General features: G+C 36.4%; 1 protein-coding gene across 2 annotated transcripts in view; it reads right to left on the bottom strand.

Moving 5' to 3' along the window:
* IPO5 (importin 5) overlaps positions 1-19,518 on the bottom strand; it is a 55,733-nt gene that overhangs the window by 18,750 nt on the left and 17,465 nt on the right. For both annotated transcript variants that reach the window (XM_049647491.1, XM_049647492.1), the window contains exons 4-12: positions 15,808-15,888; positions 12,782-12,974; positions 10,785-10,887; positions 9,567-9,663; positions 9,245-9,349; positions 6,917-7,039; positions 6,706-6,826; positions 4,831-4,918; positions 2,945-3,051 (exon numbers count right to left, since the gene is read on the bottom strand). In XM_049647491.1, the coding sequence (XP_049503448.1) occupies positions 2,945-3,051; positions 4,831-4,918; positions 6,706-6,826; positions 6,917-7,039; positions 9,245-9,349; positions 9,567-9,663; positions 10,785-10,887; positions 12,782-12,974; positions 15,808-15,888 (1,018 nt within the window). The remainder of the gene's footprint in view (positions 1-2,944; positions 3,052-4,830; positions 4,919-6,705; positions 6,827-6,916; positions 7,040-9,244; positions 9,350-9,566; positions 9,664-10,784; positions 10,888-12,781; positions 12,975-15,807; positions 15,889-19,518) is intronic.

Genomic DNA, 19,518 nt, shown 5'->3' with positions numbered 1-19,518 from the left:
ATATACCAATAAGCCAACATTTTTCAACTAAGGAATAATCATCCTAGGAAATCAGTAAATCAGATGCTAACCTTTGCATATTGGATTTACTAAGTTTTTTTTTTTAATGTTTATTTTGGGGGGAGAGAGAGACACACACACACACGAGAGAGAGAGAGAGAGAGAGAGAGAGAGACAGACAGACAGACAGACACTGAATCTGAAACGGGTTCCAGGCTCTGAGCTGTCAGAATAGAGCCTGTCGTGGGGCTCGAACCCACGAACCATGAGACTGTGACCTGAGCTAAAGTCGGACGCTTAACCAACTGAGCCACCCAGGCGCCCTGGATTTACTAATTTAAAGAAGAGATGCAATAAATACTTACTGATACAGAAAGGTGTCCTTATTTGGATCAGAGAAATAAAAATAAAAAGATATGTCTGTATATCTCTAATAGGCAGAGTTCCTGAAAGTATGTTCGGCAGAATGTGATGGTATGTTATGGGGATTTAGAAGTGGTTTTTCTCCTTTAAATTTTGCTATTTATTATTTAAAGTAAAACCAGTAAAACTATCTTTAAAAATAGTGTTAAGTTACTAGGAGATACATATCGTTGGCCACTGTTTAAAGCACTTTTCACACACATTAGCTACATCTTTGGATCTAATCTCAAGCCTGGGCATAAAGCAAACATCATTTTTGCCTCTTTTACAAACAAGGAGATTAAGGTGCAGAAAATTTGCTCAAAGCCATACAATTAACAATAACAGATCTTTACTAAGAGTTCATTGCCATATATAATAAAGCCTCTTGCATCCAGCTGGTAGGTGTAGCAAGAAAAACTGAAAAGCCAAATTCTTTAATTACAAATCACAACCACATCCACAACCGATCTATCTGAAGATCACCATCAACCAATAGTGAAACAGTGACTACAATCTTTTATGTCTGTAGGCTACCTTCTTCATCTTAAAAATGGAAAAGCTAGATTCTTTCTCTTAAGCAATCTGTGAAGCTGTCTCTATTCCTTTGGGGAAAAAAAAACCCTCAAAAAATTGAGGAGCTAAAAAAAGGAAAACTGGGGCACCTGCCTGGGTGGCTGAGTCGGTTAAGCGTCTGACTCTGGACTTTGGCTCAGGTCCATGATCTCATCGTTTGTGGGATCAAGTCCCCCAGTGGGCTGCATACTGTCAGAGCAGAGCCTCCTTGGGATTCTCTCTCCCCCTCTCCGCCCCTCCCCTGCTCATGTTCTCTCAAAATAAACAGTTAAAAAAGAGGGGGGAAACAACTATTCAAGACCCATGTATACAATCACATCATTAAAAAGAGTTAATTGTTTTGGGCCATGCCTTTTCAGAAGAATTTTATAGGATAAGAATTAAGTAAATTGTATAAAGGGCTACAGTTCTCAACAGTTCCTTTCATTTGAAACTGGTATTATGTTATTACCCTGCTTTACTACTTTAAGACCTTGAATCAACTGTCTGACCCTCAAGTGTGTCTCTTGCAATGTACCCTATAGATAGGACTATCCATACTTAAGTAAGTCAGGATATCTGTGGAAGAGTATATGCATTAGCATTATTTGTATCAACAAAAACTATTAACATTTAATGGGGTATTACGGAATGCTATGAGGGGGCTATTCTGTGGTGATAGGATATACCCTGGGGTAAAAGCTTAAGTATGGTGTATCTATATGGTATGTTCACATTGTTTTAAAAACTGCATATATGCACGATGGAGGTCAAAGAAAAGTCTCAGAAAACAATTAACAGTGGCCACCTCAAAATCTAATAAGTTAAGAGACTTTTAGTCTATATATCTCTGTTTTTGAATTTTTAAAAAAAGTCAAGCATAGGGTGCCTGGCTCGCTCAGTCGGTGGAATGTGCAACTTTTGATCTCAGGGTTGTTGAGTTTAAGCCCCATACTGGGTATAGAGATTACTTAAAAATAAAATCTTAAAAAAACATAAAAATATAACATGTATACAACAATTTTTGATATAGATATAAATTACAGGTACAGAGGCTGACTGACAAATAACCAGATATTTGTCATGAAAACAATAAAAGAAATAGAAGTGGCTTCTCTTTTTTTATTCAAAGTTTATTTATTTTTGGGAGAGACAGAGATAGCGTGAGTGGGGGAGGAGCAGAGAGAGGGGGAAAGAGAGAATCCCAAGTAGGCTCCACACCACCAGCACAGAGCCTGATGCAGGGCTCGAACCCACGAAACCATGAGATCATGGAGCCAAAATGGAGTCGGATGCCCAACCGACTGAGCCACCCAGGGGCCCCAGAAGTGGCTTCTCTTCTGATTATATATATATTATACATGTATTTTTTAATGTTTCTTTATTTTTTGAGACAAAGAGAGACAGAGTGCAAGCAGGGGAGGGGCAAAGAGAGAGGGAGAGACAGAATCGGAAGCAGGCTCCAGGCTCTGAGCTGTCAGCACAGAGGCGAACGTGGGGCTTGAACTCACAGACCGTGAGATAATAACCTGAGCCAAAGTTGGGACACTTAACCAACTGGGCCACCTACGCGCCCCCTGATTATATATTTTTAAAAATAACAGACAGTGGCTAAGGAAGATCATATGAATCAAATGTGCTAATATTTGTAAACATCAAATGACGATGTCTTATTTAAATTAAAACCTAGATACTTCTGGCTAGGGAGAAAATCTATAGTTTTTCCTTGGTATTGTAATTATCTCCTATGCATTGAAGCCAGTTCTACAGAGGAAATGGAGTATCTGCAGTCGCGAGAAACAACATTCTTTAGCATAAGATTGGATGGTTCCAAAGAGGACTAAACAGAATTTTATCAGTATAACACAAAAATTAGGCTAAACATTGGATATAAAAAGGCAAAGAAAGATGAAGTCTAAGCATTTGTCAGTTTGAGACTTAGAAAGCCACATGCACTATGCTAGCATCCGAGGGAGACACAGCTTACGATTTTGGAGCATCTGCATAATGTGTTCCTTGATCATCGGCAGCACCAGCTTCCCACCAAGTCCACAGGCCATTCGGTCCAGAGCGCTCTCACCAGCAACCGCATTGCTGCACACAAACCAGAACGTATCCAACATGCTCAACACACACAGTGCACTGTGCACATGTATTTCTAAATATGCTATGAAACTAAGGCTGAGAAAGACCGATTTAAGCAGTCTTTCAAATGCATGAAGTTGTGGGTTCAAAATCCTCAAGAAAAGGAGAACACATAACATTTTCATGATTCATTCACCACGATGTAAAAAGTCCTGTCTCAATCTTAACTTTCAAGACTTTGCTCTTTCTGCACACACCCTTCACTGGCTAACACTCAGCTTTGGTGCTCTCAAGACTCAAAGGTATGAGCAGCGTGTTCAAGAGAGCCTGTTACCTCATTTCCCGGACATACATCCTTCAAACTCCATCAACAGAACACAGAACACTGAAAGCGGTGCTCAGACTCAGGGATGCCTTCTCTGCAGTGAACTTACCTACTTTTAAAGGAGTACTAGCTGCATAGCTAACATTTATGCACCGGTGAGACTCAATTCCAGTGTTTTCACTGAAAATGGAAGAAACTTGGGTATAAGAGCCTTTTGCACTGGCTTTGAACTCTAAGATTGGTAGTGAGTTTGTCATGGGATCATCTCCAACTGTCCAGTGAAGAGACTATAAAGATGAAACTATAAATGATTTTTAGAATATATCTAAACTCACCTTGAATATATTCCTGGCCTATTTACCCACAGATAAGAAAATCTTACTCATCTAGCCCAGAGAAAGTAGCTTCGTAAGCCATATAATTGTAAGTGCCTTTTACAGGGCAAACTAAAGGCCAGGGAGCAGCAGCACATTACAGTAACTGAACCAGGGAAAGGAAACCCAATCTGAGCCTGGTCTTCTCTTTAGTCCTATGAGGTAATTTCCAGTGAAGGATTATTTTCATATACTTCAAAACGGCATTTAAGCCAGGGTAGTCATTTTTAATAATGGGACTAAGCCGCGAGATGCACTGTACATTCTGCAAGTCAAATGTCTTTCATTTTACCTAATTCCTGTTATAGTAGCTTATACCAACTACCAGTCTTTCAGGGCAATACTTTCAGCTCTTTGAGAAAGAGAATATGACACACTGGCATTAAACCTTCGTCTACAGACGGGCTATACAAACCCTGGACAAATCAAATGCCCTCTCCATTTCTGACTCTACCTGAGAATGTATCTGTAGGAACACTGAAAGAATCAGTTAAAATAACAGAGTTCTAAAGTGCTACTTCTCACATGCGTGTAAGAAGAGGCCATCATCACCACTGGACAGTGAATAAATAGATTCTGGTGGACTTTTCCAGGAATTCCAAGGAATCTCTGAAGTCTAAACAAGTAAAACAGTAGCTCCAGTGTCACAGTAATCTAGTGTGCAAATCTTGCCACTATCTCATCTCTAGCCTATGGTTAAATTGAATGAAATTGGGAAAACGTCATTTTGCAGGGAACAGTGTGGAAACAACTATTCTAAGTGAGGTCTATGCATATAAAGGCATTTTTCACAATAAAGCTTCTTTATACAGACTTTAAGATACTCTTACACTAAAAAAAAATCTTGAAGAAAATTCAGAGTAAAATGGGGAGGAAAGATGGCTACTTAATTAAAAGTAAATGAAATATAATTTATAAAATTTGACACAGAAAGCCTCAGTGTCCCATGTTCCAAACTGACAAGTTTAACTTTAGATTACAGAATACAGTGGGAAGACATGGACCCTGGAACCCTAAACTCTTGTCACCACCGGAGCTCTCTCTGTTCTGTCGAGGAGCCTCCACACAGTCTCTGGCACATGCGATTACCTGTCAAAGTCATCATCTTCCAGCTCATCTGCATTCGCCCAGTCCTCGTCCTCTTCAAGATCAACCATCATCGCTAACATCTGAGGAACTAAAGTAAATCATCACTTCACACCTGAAGACTGTAGCTTTTTTATTTTATCAGTATCACCATTTATGAACAAGAATTTTAAGAAGTAAAAAATGAAGGGTTTACTTTGCCTCTAAGAGACAGAACAATTATTTGCCTGTGCCCCCCAAAATTTGTTAAATTTTAACCTTTTTGCCACATTTGCTTTAGACCTTGTTCTTTTTAAGTACCACTAAGGATAAAAGTCAAACTTCCTAGATCCTATCACACTCTCTTTTACTCACCAGAGGTGAGCAATGAATAAAACCGACGCTTCTCATTCCCAAACTGTTTTTACACTTGAACTACAGATTTCCCTATATACAAAAAACAGCACCATTTCAAGATTTTAGTTTTTACACAATAAATGGTACCATACTACATGTAACCTTTGGCAATTTGCTTTCTTTTCAACACATATGGATTTTATTGTAATTACTTCACAGTATTCCACTATGTAAACACACTATTCCATCGATGGACATTCTGGTTGTTTCCAATTTTCTTCCTATTAAAAAATTTCCTTTGATGAGTTTTCTATACACATATCCTTGAAATGTGTGAGTTCAGGGCATGAAACTGTTATAGGTTATCTTCAATATTATAAGAAAGACTAACTGCTCTGCATAGTGGTTGCATAAATTTGCATTCCTAGAGGAAGTTTAAAAGGATAACTGTCTTATTTCACAACAACGTGTGAAGTGCCCCGAAGCTGTATGAGTCCTGCCTGCTCAACACCTTTCATCAACACTCAGTATTGTCAAACTTTGTGACAACTTGGGACTCCACAACTACTCTGGTATTAGAGACTGACCAGCACTCATTAGCTAGTTCAGATTCCTCCTCTGTGAATTTCCAGTTCCCTAGCCTTCATCTATTTTCTAGGTACTTAAACTTTGTTGACTCTGTCCACTGCAGCTACTTTTCCCCAGCCTGCAGCTTATCTTTTAATTTCACTTACGGAGTATTTGGTCAAAAAATTATTTTAGTATTTGCAAATTTAGCAATATTTGCATCTGTGGTTTGTGATTCAGTCTTAAAAAAATCAAATCATCAAGATTTACTCGTAAAAATGAACTATTATTTAGGTGTTTAATCCACCCCAAATTAGTGTTTATAGGATATCTGAAGTTGGGATATATTTTTGCTACAGAAATGACCTTTATCAATTATCTTTTTTTTTCTCCCCCAATTATCTATCTTTTCAAGTCAGCTTTGTTTCCATGTGAGTGGATCTGCTTATAGGTCTTTTTGTTTCAGATGATTCACTTGTCTACACCTGTGCCACGAACAAATTCTAAATCTTCATAGTTGAGAGGGCAAGATCTCCACTATGCTCATCAAAATGGTCTTGGCTACTTCAGGCCCTGTGTTATTCTACATGAATTTTAGGATCAATCTTATCATGTCCAACTCTATTGGGATTCTGACTGAAATTGTATTAATTTATAGATTAATTTCAGAAGAACTGGTATTTAGCTCCTCTATTAGTCTAGTCTTTCAACATGTTATCTAATTTCCCCATAAAGGTCTTCTGTGTCTTTGGATTTGTTTCCAGGCATCACATGTCTTGCCTATTATGGGATTTCAAAATGTGTGCAGCATAGCCACCATGCCCATAAATATGTATAGAGATGTATATCTCCAGATTCATCTGTTTTGAAAGGACATCATATTCTCAACAAATCTATGAGCTTACACAATTCTCAGCAAATTCACTGAAGAGTTTTTCCACATGAACACAAATTATTTAAAGATCTTTGACTTACTAGTCTGTGCAACAATATTGGTATGTTTTCTTAACATAGCAGCTGCAGTCTCAGAGAGGGTCACGATTACTTCAAGGGCGAGCTGGCGTTGCATATTATTGAGGCTGGTGTCTCCACACAACTACAAAGAAGATGTATTTGTACACATTTCGTAGTTTAGATTATTCATTGAAAATTATAAACAGAACATTTACTGAAGTATTTAATTTACCTTTAGACTTAGCTGTAAAGTAGCTTCTAAATGAGGACGCAAATACTTTGGAACGGTATCTGCAATCTCAACGAGGGACTTTAAGACAGAATCGTCATTCTGGTAGCATGAGTCATTCACAGCCTGGAAAAAATAAAATAGAAAAGGAAAAAAGGTCTGGGTTCAAGAGTCACTTTATAGATGCCTCACTGCCAAAACAGTAAAAGGCAGACAACAAAGTGGCATTATCAAAGAGTATTTTTCGCTAAATAATAACTTAGCAATCTATATGATGAAATTTTACCTACAGTCACATGTACACCTTCCTTTTGACTGTCAACTAGAAACATATAAAGATTTAAATCTAGTTCAGAATTATAGCATCCAGCACAACAAACTTGAGGCTGTCAAAGAATTCTTTTCATAACTAGAAGGAATCCCTTTTCTCTGTCCTTCCAACATCCACATCCTAGTCTTTTTCAGACATACAATAAATACTAGGCCCTAGGATACATTTCAAGTGTCCAATATTACTCAACTTATTTCTCTATGACATCGAGTTAGCTCACTGTGGTATTTAAATATACATTCTGTATCAACCACTGACTATTTAAGAGTGACAACTCCTAGAAGTTTTGGCTAACATTTTAACTTACTCTAAATTCAAGGGAAGAAAAACCTGAGATTAGATTTCAACAGTAACTCAAAATTTTTAGGTAATAAACGACTAAAACGATAGAATGGAAAAGTTAATGTTTTTTTGTCATTGACCTAAACTATCTTTTCAATTTGATAGCACTGAGAGAAAAGTTTCTACTAAATCCTACAAAATTACTCTGAATCATGTACAATTCACACAGGATTTTTCAATTTTAGCTCTTCTGAATCCTCTCTAACCTGGTGGTTCTCAACAGGACACTATTTCTCCCAGGAGTTTTCTTGGTTGTCACAATGACTCAGGAAGGGCCAAAACCAGGGTTACTAGACGTCTGCATCTGTGACACAAATACTTACGAGGAACTCACAGGACCTTCTTACCATGCATCTCACATGATAATGTCAGATACTTCTAAAAATGAAAAACTCATTTATAATGATCTGAACCTAAAACCTAAGTCACAATTAGATTTTGTCTGGTTTTAATGTACCATGATTCCCCCCACCCCCAAAAGTAAATATTGTATAAATCTAGAATACATAGTTTTGTCCAGAACTTTACCATTTCTGGAAATCAAATCATCAATAATAACAGCATTTGTGGTGTTGGCCTTGCCAATGATATCTATCAGTCCACATGTTTAGCTACTGAGTTTGTATAGATCACTTAAAAATCACCTAGTCTGGGGATGCCTGGGAGACTCAGTCGGTTGAGCATCCAACTCTTGATTTAGGCTCAGGTCATTATCCCAGGGTGGTGGGATCAAGCCCTGCACTGGGTTCTATGCTGAGTGTGGAACCTGCTTGAGATTCTCACCCTGCTCTCCTGCTGCCCCTCTTCCCCAACCGCGCATGCTCTAAAAAAATAAATAAATAAAATAAAAAACACCTAGTTTACTATGTCTTTCATTGTAGTCATGCCCTACCATTTATATATTGAAAAGCATGCCATTTTATTGCATATTACTTTCTTCTTATTTCTTCTTTGTATTTTAACTTAGGGCAATATAATTTTATTTTTAAAATTTGTGCATATACATATGTACATTACCTGTGCATTTCAATATTTCAAAATGGAATATGCAAAGTTACAAAATCTGGGTCTAACAAGGTTGACAATAATTGTTCTAACTTACCCAATCATATTTTATGCTCTGATTGAGGCAGATGGTATCCCTAAAATAATAACACCCTTAGGATCCAATAGTGACAATTAACCACAAACTATTTATAGTACAAACTATCATAAGCCCTGGGATTAAGAGTAAGGACTTCGGTCTGATTTGGGTTTAAATCGTGGTTCCATCACTTACTGACACTGTGACCATGGGCAAGTTTCTTATCCTCCCCTCTTTAGTTTCTCCTTATGTAAAATGGGCATTAAATTTCATAGGTTTTTTTGGTTGATTCAGTGAAAATAACCTATGTGATTACTTAACAAATTACTTGTATCATACATCATAGAAAACTTTAGAAACCCTAACCTAGGTATTTTAAGAGATTAAGAGTCTATGAAAGGCAAGAGATCTAGTTCAATGGGGACAAAGATCCCCTCTAGTGCCTAGTGCTAGCACACAGTAGCCAATGACTTGATTGAATAAATGAAAGCATTCGAGAATTCTGGTAAGAATTTGAAACCACAGAAAACCAAAAAAGGATATAATTTTCACTTATTTCATACCGTTTTCTTACCTGTAAGAATCCGGGTAACAAGTCTGCAAAATGTTTGAATAGAGCAACATTATGCTCATTTGCAAGTATAAATGCAGCTGTAGCTCTAGCAGATAATGTCCTGATCTAATAAGAAAACAGCAAAAAACGTCAAGCATGAGAAATTACTGATGGATGCAAGGTCAAGATTTCTTACTCAAGATGAAATTTTTCATCAGTAAAACCAGTACTTATATTTTGCAGTATTAAAACTAAAGATAATCTCCAAATACATAAATCCCGTTCCCAAGTTAAATGTTATATTAAATTAGGTGTTAATATTAGTGGAATTGAAATTATTTACCGATGGATGTTCCTGATCTTGCATACACTGAACTAACATCCGTTTGATAACGTCTAAATAGTGCTGCTGTTGGTTCCCAAAAATTCCAGGAAAGTTCCTAAAAAAGATCCAAAGTACTCTTTCAAAATGACATATTTCAGTAAGGTGTCAGCTAGAACATCTCATGTTCTAATCTAACCTTAAACATCAGCCTGACTTAAGTGTGCATTAACCCTGATGGCTGAACACCATCCATCCATCTTCCAAGTAATCCTCTTTGGGGGTTGGGCGAATGGCAACAAACATTAGCAGAGAGGATTATGCTGGATGCAGAGGTGACCCAGGTGCGCACACACTACTCAGCAGCCCAACCAGCCCTGTACTTTATCCTTATCACTCTTGTCCCTGTAGGAAGCTGACCTGGAGTGCAGGACAAAAGCAAACACGAGGCTGCAGACGGTAGCTGCAGTCACAGAGCTACCTGACAATCTGTGCCTGGGCTCAGTCAGTGACCCAGGGAGTCCCGATTCTGCTCTACTTTAAATGTAGCTAACAAGTATATTCAATACTTGCAATTAATTCTCTACTCCGGGTTACCGATACAAATGAGATCCATTTGACAAATTAAGTAGAAGATGGTATAATGTCTACCCTTATCCGCTTCTGATATTCAAGGTGTATCTCATTTCTTAACAAGTATATAATCTTGAAACGTTATAAATCCAACTATATTTTTAATGTAGAACTGTATGATAACACCAGACAAATTTTTCTTAGTGCAAATCATCTTTTAATTCTAAACTGAGACCATTTGCTTGTAAATATACAGGATTTTATTAAAATAATGTATTTTTATGAAGTTTGGTCATAGAAGACCCAGAAAACAATGGGGGTTCACCAGCCTTTTCTTTCTTCTTCAAGATTTCATCATTAAAGTGGCTTTCTAAAAGATATATTTAATACTGTGTCGATCTCCAAAAAAGGGAAAAGAAACCATCTTGTTTGGAATCATAAAAGCCAAAGAATAGAAAATAAATTGCAGACAACCGCTGTGCACAAAAAGGAATATAATATGAAATTAAAAGCTTTGTGTTTTTTCAATTTATTTCCAACACAAATAGAAAGCTCATCTAAAGGCATTATTTAAGTCTAAAAAGTCAGACTAAAACATCCATTAAAATGTGCTTTGTACATTCATGACACTTAAGTTTTTCAGGAAAATAAGATCAATGTATGTACCAGAAAATGTGAAGGGCAGCTTCCCGCAGTCCCATATTTTGAGAGCTGACTGAATCAAAAAGGAACTTCAAACCTTCGGGCCACTGGTTGTTGCCATCCTCATCTAAAAGTAAAGAAATCCAGGCATAAAGTATGTAAGTCAAAACTTCAAAGAATGAAGGGTGAATCCTTTCATTTCACAAGCCTCAAAGTATGTTAGTAGTAGAAAATGTCACATTTTTAAAACGTCCTAATAAAATTAGGTCCTTTAACCATAAACATGGCATTCTAATCTTGTAAACAGCAACTGTGCATCTGGGTTGCATAAGCACAGATACTGGCAGTGGTTATTTTCTAAAGAGCTGGCATTAAAAGAAACACCCTTAAATCAGTCCTTCTAACATAAAGATCATGCTTACGGGTGGAAGGGAATGAAATCATGGTTTAAAAAAATAATTGTGGACAGCACTTTGAAACATTTCCATTATTAAGTGATTTTGAATTAGAAATGATGTCATTTATAAAGTTTGGTCACAGAAGACCCAGAAAACAATGGGGGTTCACCAGCCTTTTCTTTCTTTTTTTCAAAATTAAGGGGCACCTGGTGGCTCAGTGGGTTAAGTGCCCAACTCTTGATTTCAGCTCAGGTCATGATCTCACAGTTGGTGAGATCAAGCCCAATGTTGGGCTCTGCCTGACAATGTGGAGCCTGCTTGAGATTTTCTCTCTCCTTCTTTCTCTCTCTCTCTGCCTCGCCCCAGGTCACGCTCTTCCTCTCTCAAAATAAATAAATATTTTTAAAAATTCAAAATTAAGAGTTTCAGTGGGTTTTGAACTTATTTAAAATAAAAAATTTAGCACATTTCCTACTTTTTAAAAATATTTACTTTTTTGACAGAGAGAGAGGGAGAGCAAGCAGGGGAGGGGCAGAGAGAGGGAGATAGAGGATCCAAATCAGGCTCTGTATTGACAGCAGACAGCCTGATGCAGGGCTTGAACTCATGAACTATGAGATTATGACCTGAACCGAAGTCAGACGCTTAACCGACTGAGCTGCCCAGGCGCCCCAACACATTTCCTGTTTTAAGGAATCAGTTGATATCTGTAAACTGACTTGAACAAGAATTTCTACATTCCTGGTAGTGGAGATTAAAAAATCTTATCTTAGTGAGGTATCCTTTTCAACCTTTAAAAATGCTGCCTAAATGAAGTTTACAATCACATCTATGAACCTCCCCCCCAAAAAAACCAAAGCATATTCAATTACATTATTAATGTTTTTAGTGTGACCAAAAAAGGTTTGACTGTTGGCAAAGTGCATTTTTAGAGATTTTCTTTTGATTTCATCATTTAAAAATATTTTGGGGTATTTTAGAAGGTATACAGTATAGTGGTATAATAGCCTATTGCAAAATTTATTATCATACAGATGTAACACCAAATCTCCTGGAGTCCACTGATTTTTACTTCTGTTGGCAAGTTTAATCTACAAAACGGGTTATAAGTTAGACTGTGCTTTCAAAAATTAACAGGTTAGGGGGGAAATAAAACTGATTAATTTTCAAGCAAACTACAAAATTATTTCTCCACACAGATGCTCTGAAAACCAACAGGTAAGTATTATGACTGCACTTCAAAACATCAGATTTTTGGCTCTAAATGCAGAATCCATAATCACTCTCATTCTGAACAGAATAAATGGTACTCAGGTACTTATAAATCTTCCTTTAAAAAGACTCCACCAGGGGCGCCTAGGTGGCTCAGTCAGTTAAGTGTCTGATTCTTGATTTCAGCTTAGGTCATAATCTCACAGTTTGTGGGTTCAGGCCCTATGCTGGCAGAGGGGAACCTGCTTGGGATTCTGTCTCCTTCTCTCTCTGCTCCTCCCCAACTCTCTCAAAAATAAATACATAAACATTTTAAAAAAAATTTTAAAAAGACTCCACTTTAGAAAAAAAAAAGGAAGAATATACTCATTTTCTTCCAAAACATAATAATGAATGTATTTGCATACACACCTATTAAATTCCTGGCCAGTTCTGCAGCAATATCACAGATTTTTTTCCTCATGCTAGACTGGGTTTCCATTTGAATAATCATCAGTAGCTCACTCTTGATGGCAGTCTGAACATCAGAAGGAAGAGTTGGATAGACTTCATCAAATGCAGAGGACAAAAGACGTCTTAGGAGAACGGCAGCCATTTGTCTAGCCTATAAATGGAGAGCATGGTTAAGAACTTGGTATCTTTCAAGAGAAACCATTTTTCACAAACTACATTCACTCCACCATGGGTGTATTTTACAATTCATTTCTAAAACACTTTGCTAGATTCTTTTTAAAAAAGATAAAATACATAAAACTCTCTCTAATCACATTAGTCTACTGTACTGACATGCTACCCAAAAGCTCTTTTTGTTAATAAGTAAGGAAAAGCCCTGAATACATCAGATCACAAATTAAAAAATATACCTTAGCAATGGTAAACTTATCTTTAATTGCTATTTTTAATAGATTTTTTGAAGAAAAATAAGTATTAATATAAACTGCAAACTCTAGAATGCTCTTGTCCTACTTCTCATTCCAGTATACCTAATCTTACTCCCAGCCTGGCCTTATCTCACTGTATCACAGCCCTTTCATTAACCTTTGATAACATGCTATCAAATCCATTTATCTTTATGCTTCATTCAAGGAGACAAACATTACAAGTTCCTAATGCCTACAAGTGCTAATCAATATCAATATGTACATTCTTATCCCAATTAAAAATCTGTAGACTATATTTAAGTTTGGCGTTTTTTATATGATATTCCTTTAGATTATAATGAGTCAAGAAAAAAATCATTCTAAAATTTTATCATACTAAATAAATAAGCCATTAAAACTATTAAACCCAATTTTTCATGGGCTACTCATTATCACTATAATTACTTTGGGACTATGACCAACAAAAAAAGTTAAGCTATACAAATAAAATGTACCAATTTTTTCCTGAAGTTATTTTTCACTGAATCTTTTTTTACTTAAAAAAAATTTTTTTAATGCTTGTTTATTTTTGAGAGAGAGAGAGAGACAGAGACAGAGAGTGAGCAAGGGAGGGGCAGAGACAGAGAGGGAGACACAGAATCCGAAGCAGGCTCTTGAACCCACAAACTGTGAGATTATGACCTGAGCCCAAGTTGGATGCTTAAAGGACTGAGCCACCCAGGTGGCCCTGAATCTTGTTTCAATTTTGGCAAACAGCAAACTTTTAAAGAAATTTCAATGCTCTAGAAAGGGTTCAAAATGGTTAAAATCCCTGTAAAAGTGCCTAAAATTTGTGCAGTTCTCACACACTGAAAACGATGAAGCCATAATGAAGACACTGAGGCTAGTTCATAATCATCATCTAATTCAAGATTTAAAACAGGTTCAATGTAGGTTTTTGAAAGTAAAATTTGACAGTTTTAGTATTGTTTATTCTTGGCTTTAAAATGTGTTTCATAATTAACTTGATTCAATTTTCAAGAATTAAAATAGCCAATTGTTTCTAGAGATTTGTTACTTCATATTTTAACATTCATTTGGAATTAAAGGATATATTACAAAGGTGAAGCACCTTTTGTCATCTATTTTAATTAATTATTTATTTATTTATTTATTAACGTTTATTTACTTTTGAGACAGAGAGAGACACAGCATGAATGGGGGAGGGTCAGAGAGAGAGAGGGAGACACAGAATCCAAAACAGGCTCCAGGCTCTGAGCTGTCAGCACAGAGCCTGACGCAGGGCTCAAACTCACCAACCGTGAGATCATGACCCAAGCCCAAGTCGGACGCTCAACCAACTGAGCCACCCAGGCGCCCCAGTTGATTAAGCGACCGACTTCAGCTCAGGTCACAATCTCACAGTTTGTGAGTTCGAGCCCCATGTCAGGCTCTGCGCTGACAGTTCAGAGCCTGGAGCCCATTTCGGATTCTGTGTCTCCCTCTCTCTGCCCCTCCCCCACTCACACTCTGTCTCTTTCCTTCAAAAATAAATAAACATTGAAAAGAAAAATTAAAAAAAAACAAACTGGGATACTTTCATACTGTTTTTAAGTAATACCACAGAACACTAAATTGCCAATTTAAACCGACTGACTACAAGAAGTCACGTGTAATAGTATGTAGAAATTTAGTGTGGCTTTGTTTCCATCATGTTTTAATATTAGCAAAAGTCTCACTTTACAAATTCTGTCACTTTTTTATTTTTTGAAAGTAACCTCTATTCCCAATGTGGGGTTCAAACTCATGATCCTGAGATCAGGAGTCGCATGCTCTATCAACAAGCCAGCTAGAACACCCCTCACTTTACACATTCTAAATTCCATGTTTCATAGGTGGGATTAGTTTTCTAGACTTGGATATTTTGACACCTTTTGTGAAATAAATAAAATATTCACTTAACGTTCAATATATGTAAGGATATTACTTTGGGCAAGAAAAAAAAATCAGCTGTTAATGCATATAAAACCAGTAAGAAAAACACATTTGAATTTGGTACAGTCATCAGGTCATTTGCTAAAAACCAGTTTATAAAGGATTCAACAAAGTGTCTCTTTGTTCCTAAACATCTTTAACACATCTTATTCACCACCTAGGGATGATTATAATAAGCATAAGAATTTTAAAGACAGACAAAACATATTTTTTCAGAAACATCTGGCAACATAGTAAAACAACGAATGAATTAAATTTCCTCCTTCAGGATGGTTTCAAGGAAGAAATATTTTTTATAACCACAGAAATCACTTAAATTTAATAAATTTTTATGTGATTATTTAAAAACTATTAACTCAAATATCCTGAACACATCATCTGACATGGAAAAGAGAAATTATTTAATAGAGTACTTAAAAAAAATGTAACTGCAAAGTAGCTTTTCGCAAATGTAAGTTCAAAGTTCTGGTACCATGTATGCAGTAATCACCAGTTCTCATTACCCACATGGACCACCATCTAATACCCAACTTTGTATTTTGTTTTGTAAGAATGTCATATCCTCAAATATTAAAATAGTACCTCCTCAGCAGCTGTTGTATTTCTGATGGCTTGTAAGAGGAATGTGATCTTTGACTGGCCTGGGATATTCTCGTAGGTTTCCTTCAGGGAAAAGAAAAACATTAAAGGTTAGAAGATGTTCAAAAACTTCACGAGCACACCAGTGAAAAAAAATGAAATAAGACTGGGAAAGGTCTGTGCATACGAAGTCATGTAATCTAGGTCTGGTGTTAAAATTTTCTCCTGGTAGGGAAAGAGAGGATGTCCAGGGAGTGACTTTCAAGCTCCTTTCTACATTTAGCTCTTAGATTTTTCTAATGTAAGTGCATATTTTCCCAACTTTTGCTTCTGTGAATAACAAAACTCAAGGCCTATGAGGGCCAAAAAATTCTTAAATGTGACCTGAGCCACCATGCTGTAAAGCAAGTGCTTACCCAGTATCCCTTTACAACATGGAAAACTACTTATCTTGTAACATTTTCTAGATCACATGAAGTAGAATTGGTTTATGTTACCACTACTTACAAACTACCAGAAACATACCTCAGATGAAGTAAATCCAAGAAAGGGAAGAAAGTATTCAAATTCTTCTCTCGAGAGAGGGAGTATACTAAAGCCATATTATATACACAAATAAATGAATATGGCCAGGAGAAATTTGGCCAGGAGATTTTAACATAATTTCTTCAATACTGTTTTAATATTCTAGAAATCTAGTTTTGTGACTTGGGGCACTGCTTCCCTTTTCCATGAATAACGTAAAATGAGCAAATTGGTTAACAATAAAAAGTTGACACCAATTAAAAGACAGATTGTCAGAGTAGATCAAAATATAAGATCTAAGTATATATTGTCTACAAAAGCTAAAGAGAAGTATAGATTCATGTGCATGTATTCTAAGAATTCTATAACAGGGGCGTCTGGGTGGCTCTGTCGGTTAAGCGTCCGACTTTGGCTCAGGTCATAATCTCGCGGTCCGTGAGTTCGAGCCCCACATCAGGCTGTGTGCTGACAGCTCAGAGCCTGGAGCCTGCTTTGGATTCTGTGTCTCCCTCTCTCAAAAATAAACATTAAAACACGCTCTGTCTCTCTCTCTCTCAAAAACAAACATTAAAAAAATAAAATAAAATAAAGAATTCTGTAATAGTAGTCTTTTACTGTGCAAAAAAAATCATTATTTGAAGTATAGAATTGTTCTCCCAAAGACAACTCTTCACTTGTCTACTCTCTAATAGCCACTACCCCTATAACCTACCTAGTTCCTCTGGACAGAAGTGACAAGGAAAAGGGTGGGAAAACAGGGTCTCCCCAAATGCACATCTACCTCGTAATTTCTATTAAGCGCTCTGTGGCATCCCTGAGATATTGACAGATACTGAAATAAAGGCTCAGAAGTTAAATGACCTGCCCAAGGTCAAATACAATAAATGCTGGAGAGAACTCTGGTTTCCTGAGGCCAACCGTATTCAAAATCTCCCCAGCACCGAATGTTCTTTCTGGGTTTTGCTCCTGGGGTCTGACTCCACCAACCAGTCAGTTCTGTTTATGCAGTGCTGCACAGTTTTCAAACTTCTCAAACATATCTCAATGAAAGAACACATCTGGGGGGAAGAGGAGAATTCAAAATCCTCTGATAACCTCAAGTTCCTCTCAAGCGCGTAAGCACAGAGGAATACAACAATGCCGAAAACTGTGACAAGCATTCACAGCTGAGGAGAGAAGATGGTCTGAATTTATGTATACAGAAATGAGATAATTTATGTAGAGATATTCATAAGATGATTGCAAAAATGGAAATGTACCTTGAGGTTTCTCACTTAATCTTTATGAATGCAACTGAACGACCGGTGTAGCCTTTCCATTTAAACACAGTCTCTCAGTGTATAATAAAAATGCCTTTTTATTTTTGTATCTAGCCTAGCTCCTGATGCACTGTATCTGCCATAAATGTTAAACAGTTAAATTTCCAGTGGTCTAAATCAAGTTTCAGAAAAAAATTCTTTATTAGGATATCACTCTCGGAAAACCATGCCCAGCTGGGACTATTAGTGTGACAGTTATATTGTGCTAATTCTAGTAGAGGCTTAGAAATATTAAGTCCAATACTGAACTCTATTCCATAAGGAATTAGAATTAGAAGTCAATGGAGAGAGAGTTTGGTATGAGTGACATCTGACTCCTGAGAGAGGGTTCTCCCATTTGTTATGTTCCACTGTAGCAATCCAGATATAGTATTACATTTACACCATAACATTGGTCAAGGATAATAGTTTGGCAAAAAGAGCACAACCTTAAAACCCTAAACAGACTGAGTGCCACCAAGACAGGGCTGGTATCTCCTTGTATTCCAGCACTTAGCACATCAGAGTGCAGCAAATGTAAAGAATATCTATATAAAGAATATATAAACAATCTTTCGAAGAATATTCCTAGCCCTAGGCCAGGCAGGTTCAATGCATGTTGCCAGTTTCCTGGCAAACAGAATTTCAACTCCATTTGATTTCACCATGCACATTCACACAATGCAAAGTATTTCACCTCCCCCTTTTCTGTCCATACAAAGGAGAAACGCTAATAAATACTCATTTCACTCATTCCGTAAATATTTATGGTGAGCCAACCTTGCATATGAAAAGAGGGGGCAAGTTTTACCTGGTACAATTTTTACCTAGTAAATAAACAACCTGGTTCCTCAAAAATCAGGTATATTTTTCAATACATTACCCTCCTCCAATTCAAATCTCATTGATGTAGTTCTATACTACAATCAATGAAGAACAAAGTCAATGGAAAAACTAAGAATATAAAATCCAAGCATATGTTTAATAAAATACTTAAGCTTGTGTCACATAAAAATGTCCAGTCATGAATGCCATGGACATTCAACTTTGTACTACCTGTCAACTATTTATTCAAATTGCTTATTCATGTTAATCATTGTATTTTTAGACTTAGAAGCATTTAAATCATTTCTTCAAGCATCAGAAACATTTTTTGTAAAGTTGAAGAGAAAAATTCTTGAAGATTTAAAAGAAATATAACATAAAGCCTACCAGATAGTTTATATAATGGAAATTTTAAAAACTTTTAAAACTTTCAAGACTTTCAATGATTTCAACAATATATTACAATGAGTTCTTTACTGTACTTCATTTCATGTTTGAATGCAAGTTACCTTGGTCAACAGTTCAGTATTTGTGTCAACTAAGTATTTTTATTTTGACTGAGTAAATTACAAAAATACTTACTGAGCTTTTGCCAATTTTTAGTTAAAAAAATTTCTATATTTGCCATATCAGACTGTAATACTCAATTTAATTTGGCTTCATTACTTATAAACAGCTCATTTCATAAGGCAAAAAAAGGGGCATTAAAGTATCATTATGCACAGCTATTTACTTTTCCAACTAATATTTTGCTTTCTTAAGCTCTATTTACAGTCAAACTTTGTGTTATGTGACATCAGGAAACTTCCCCTCTAACATTTACCTTTTTTGGTGTCAAATTAAGAATATTCTGTTTTATAAGACTTACTTCACACATTAATATATTCCTGGGATATACAAAGAAAGTAAAAATGTACTACCTGAATGTTTTCACTAGGAATAAAAAGACTGACAGTACAGCTGAACCTTGAACATGGGTTTGAACTGTGCAGGTCTACTTATATGTGGATTTCTTTCTGAGGGGGATAAATACAGTACAGTACTGGAATGTATCTTTTCACCTTAT

This window comes from Panthera uncia (genome assembly GCF_023721935.1).
Source record: "Panthera uncia isolate 11264 chromosome A1 unlocalized genomic scaffold, Puncia_PCG_1.0 HiC_scaffold_16, whole genome shotgun sequence".
Lineage (NCBI taxonomy): Eukaryota > Metazoa > Chordata > Mammalia > Carnivora > Felidae > Panthera > Panthera uncia.
The sequence above is the reverse complement of the archived record's forward strand: the minus strand, read 5'-3'. Positions and strand labels throughout refer to the sequence as shown.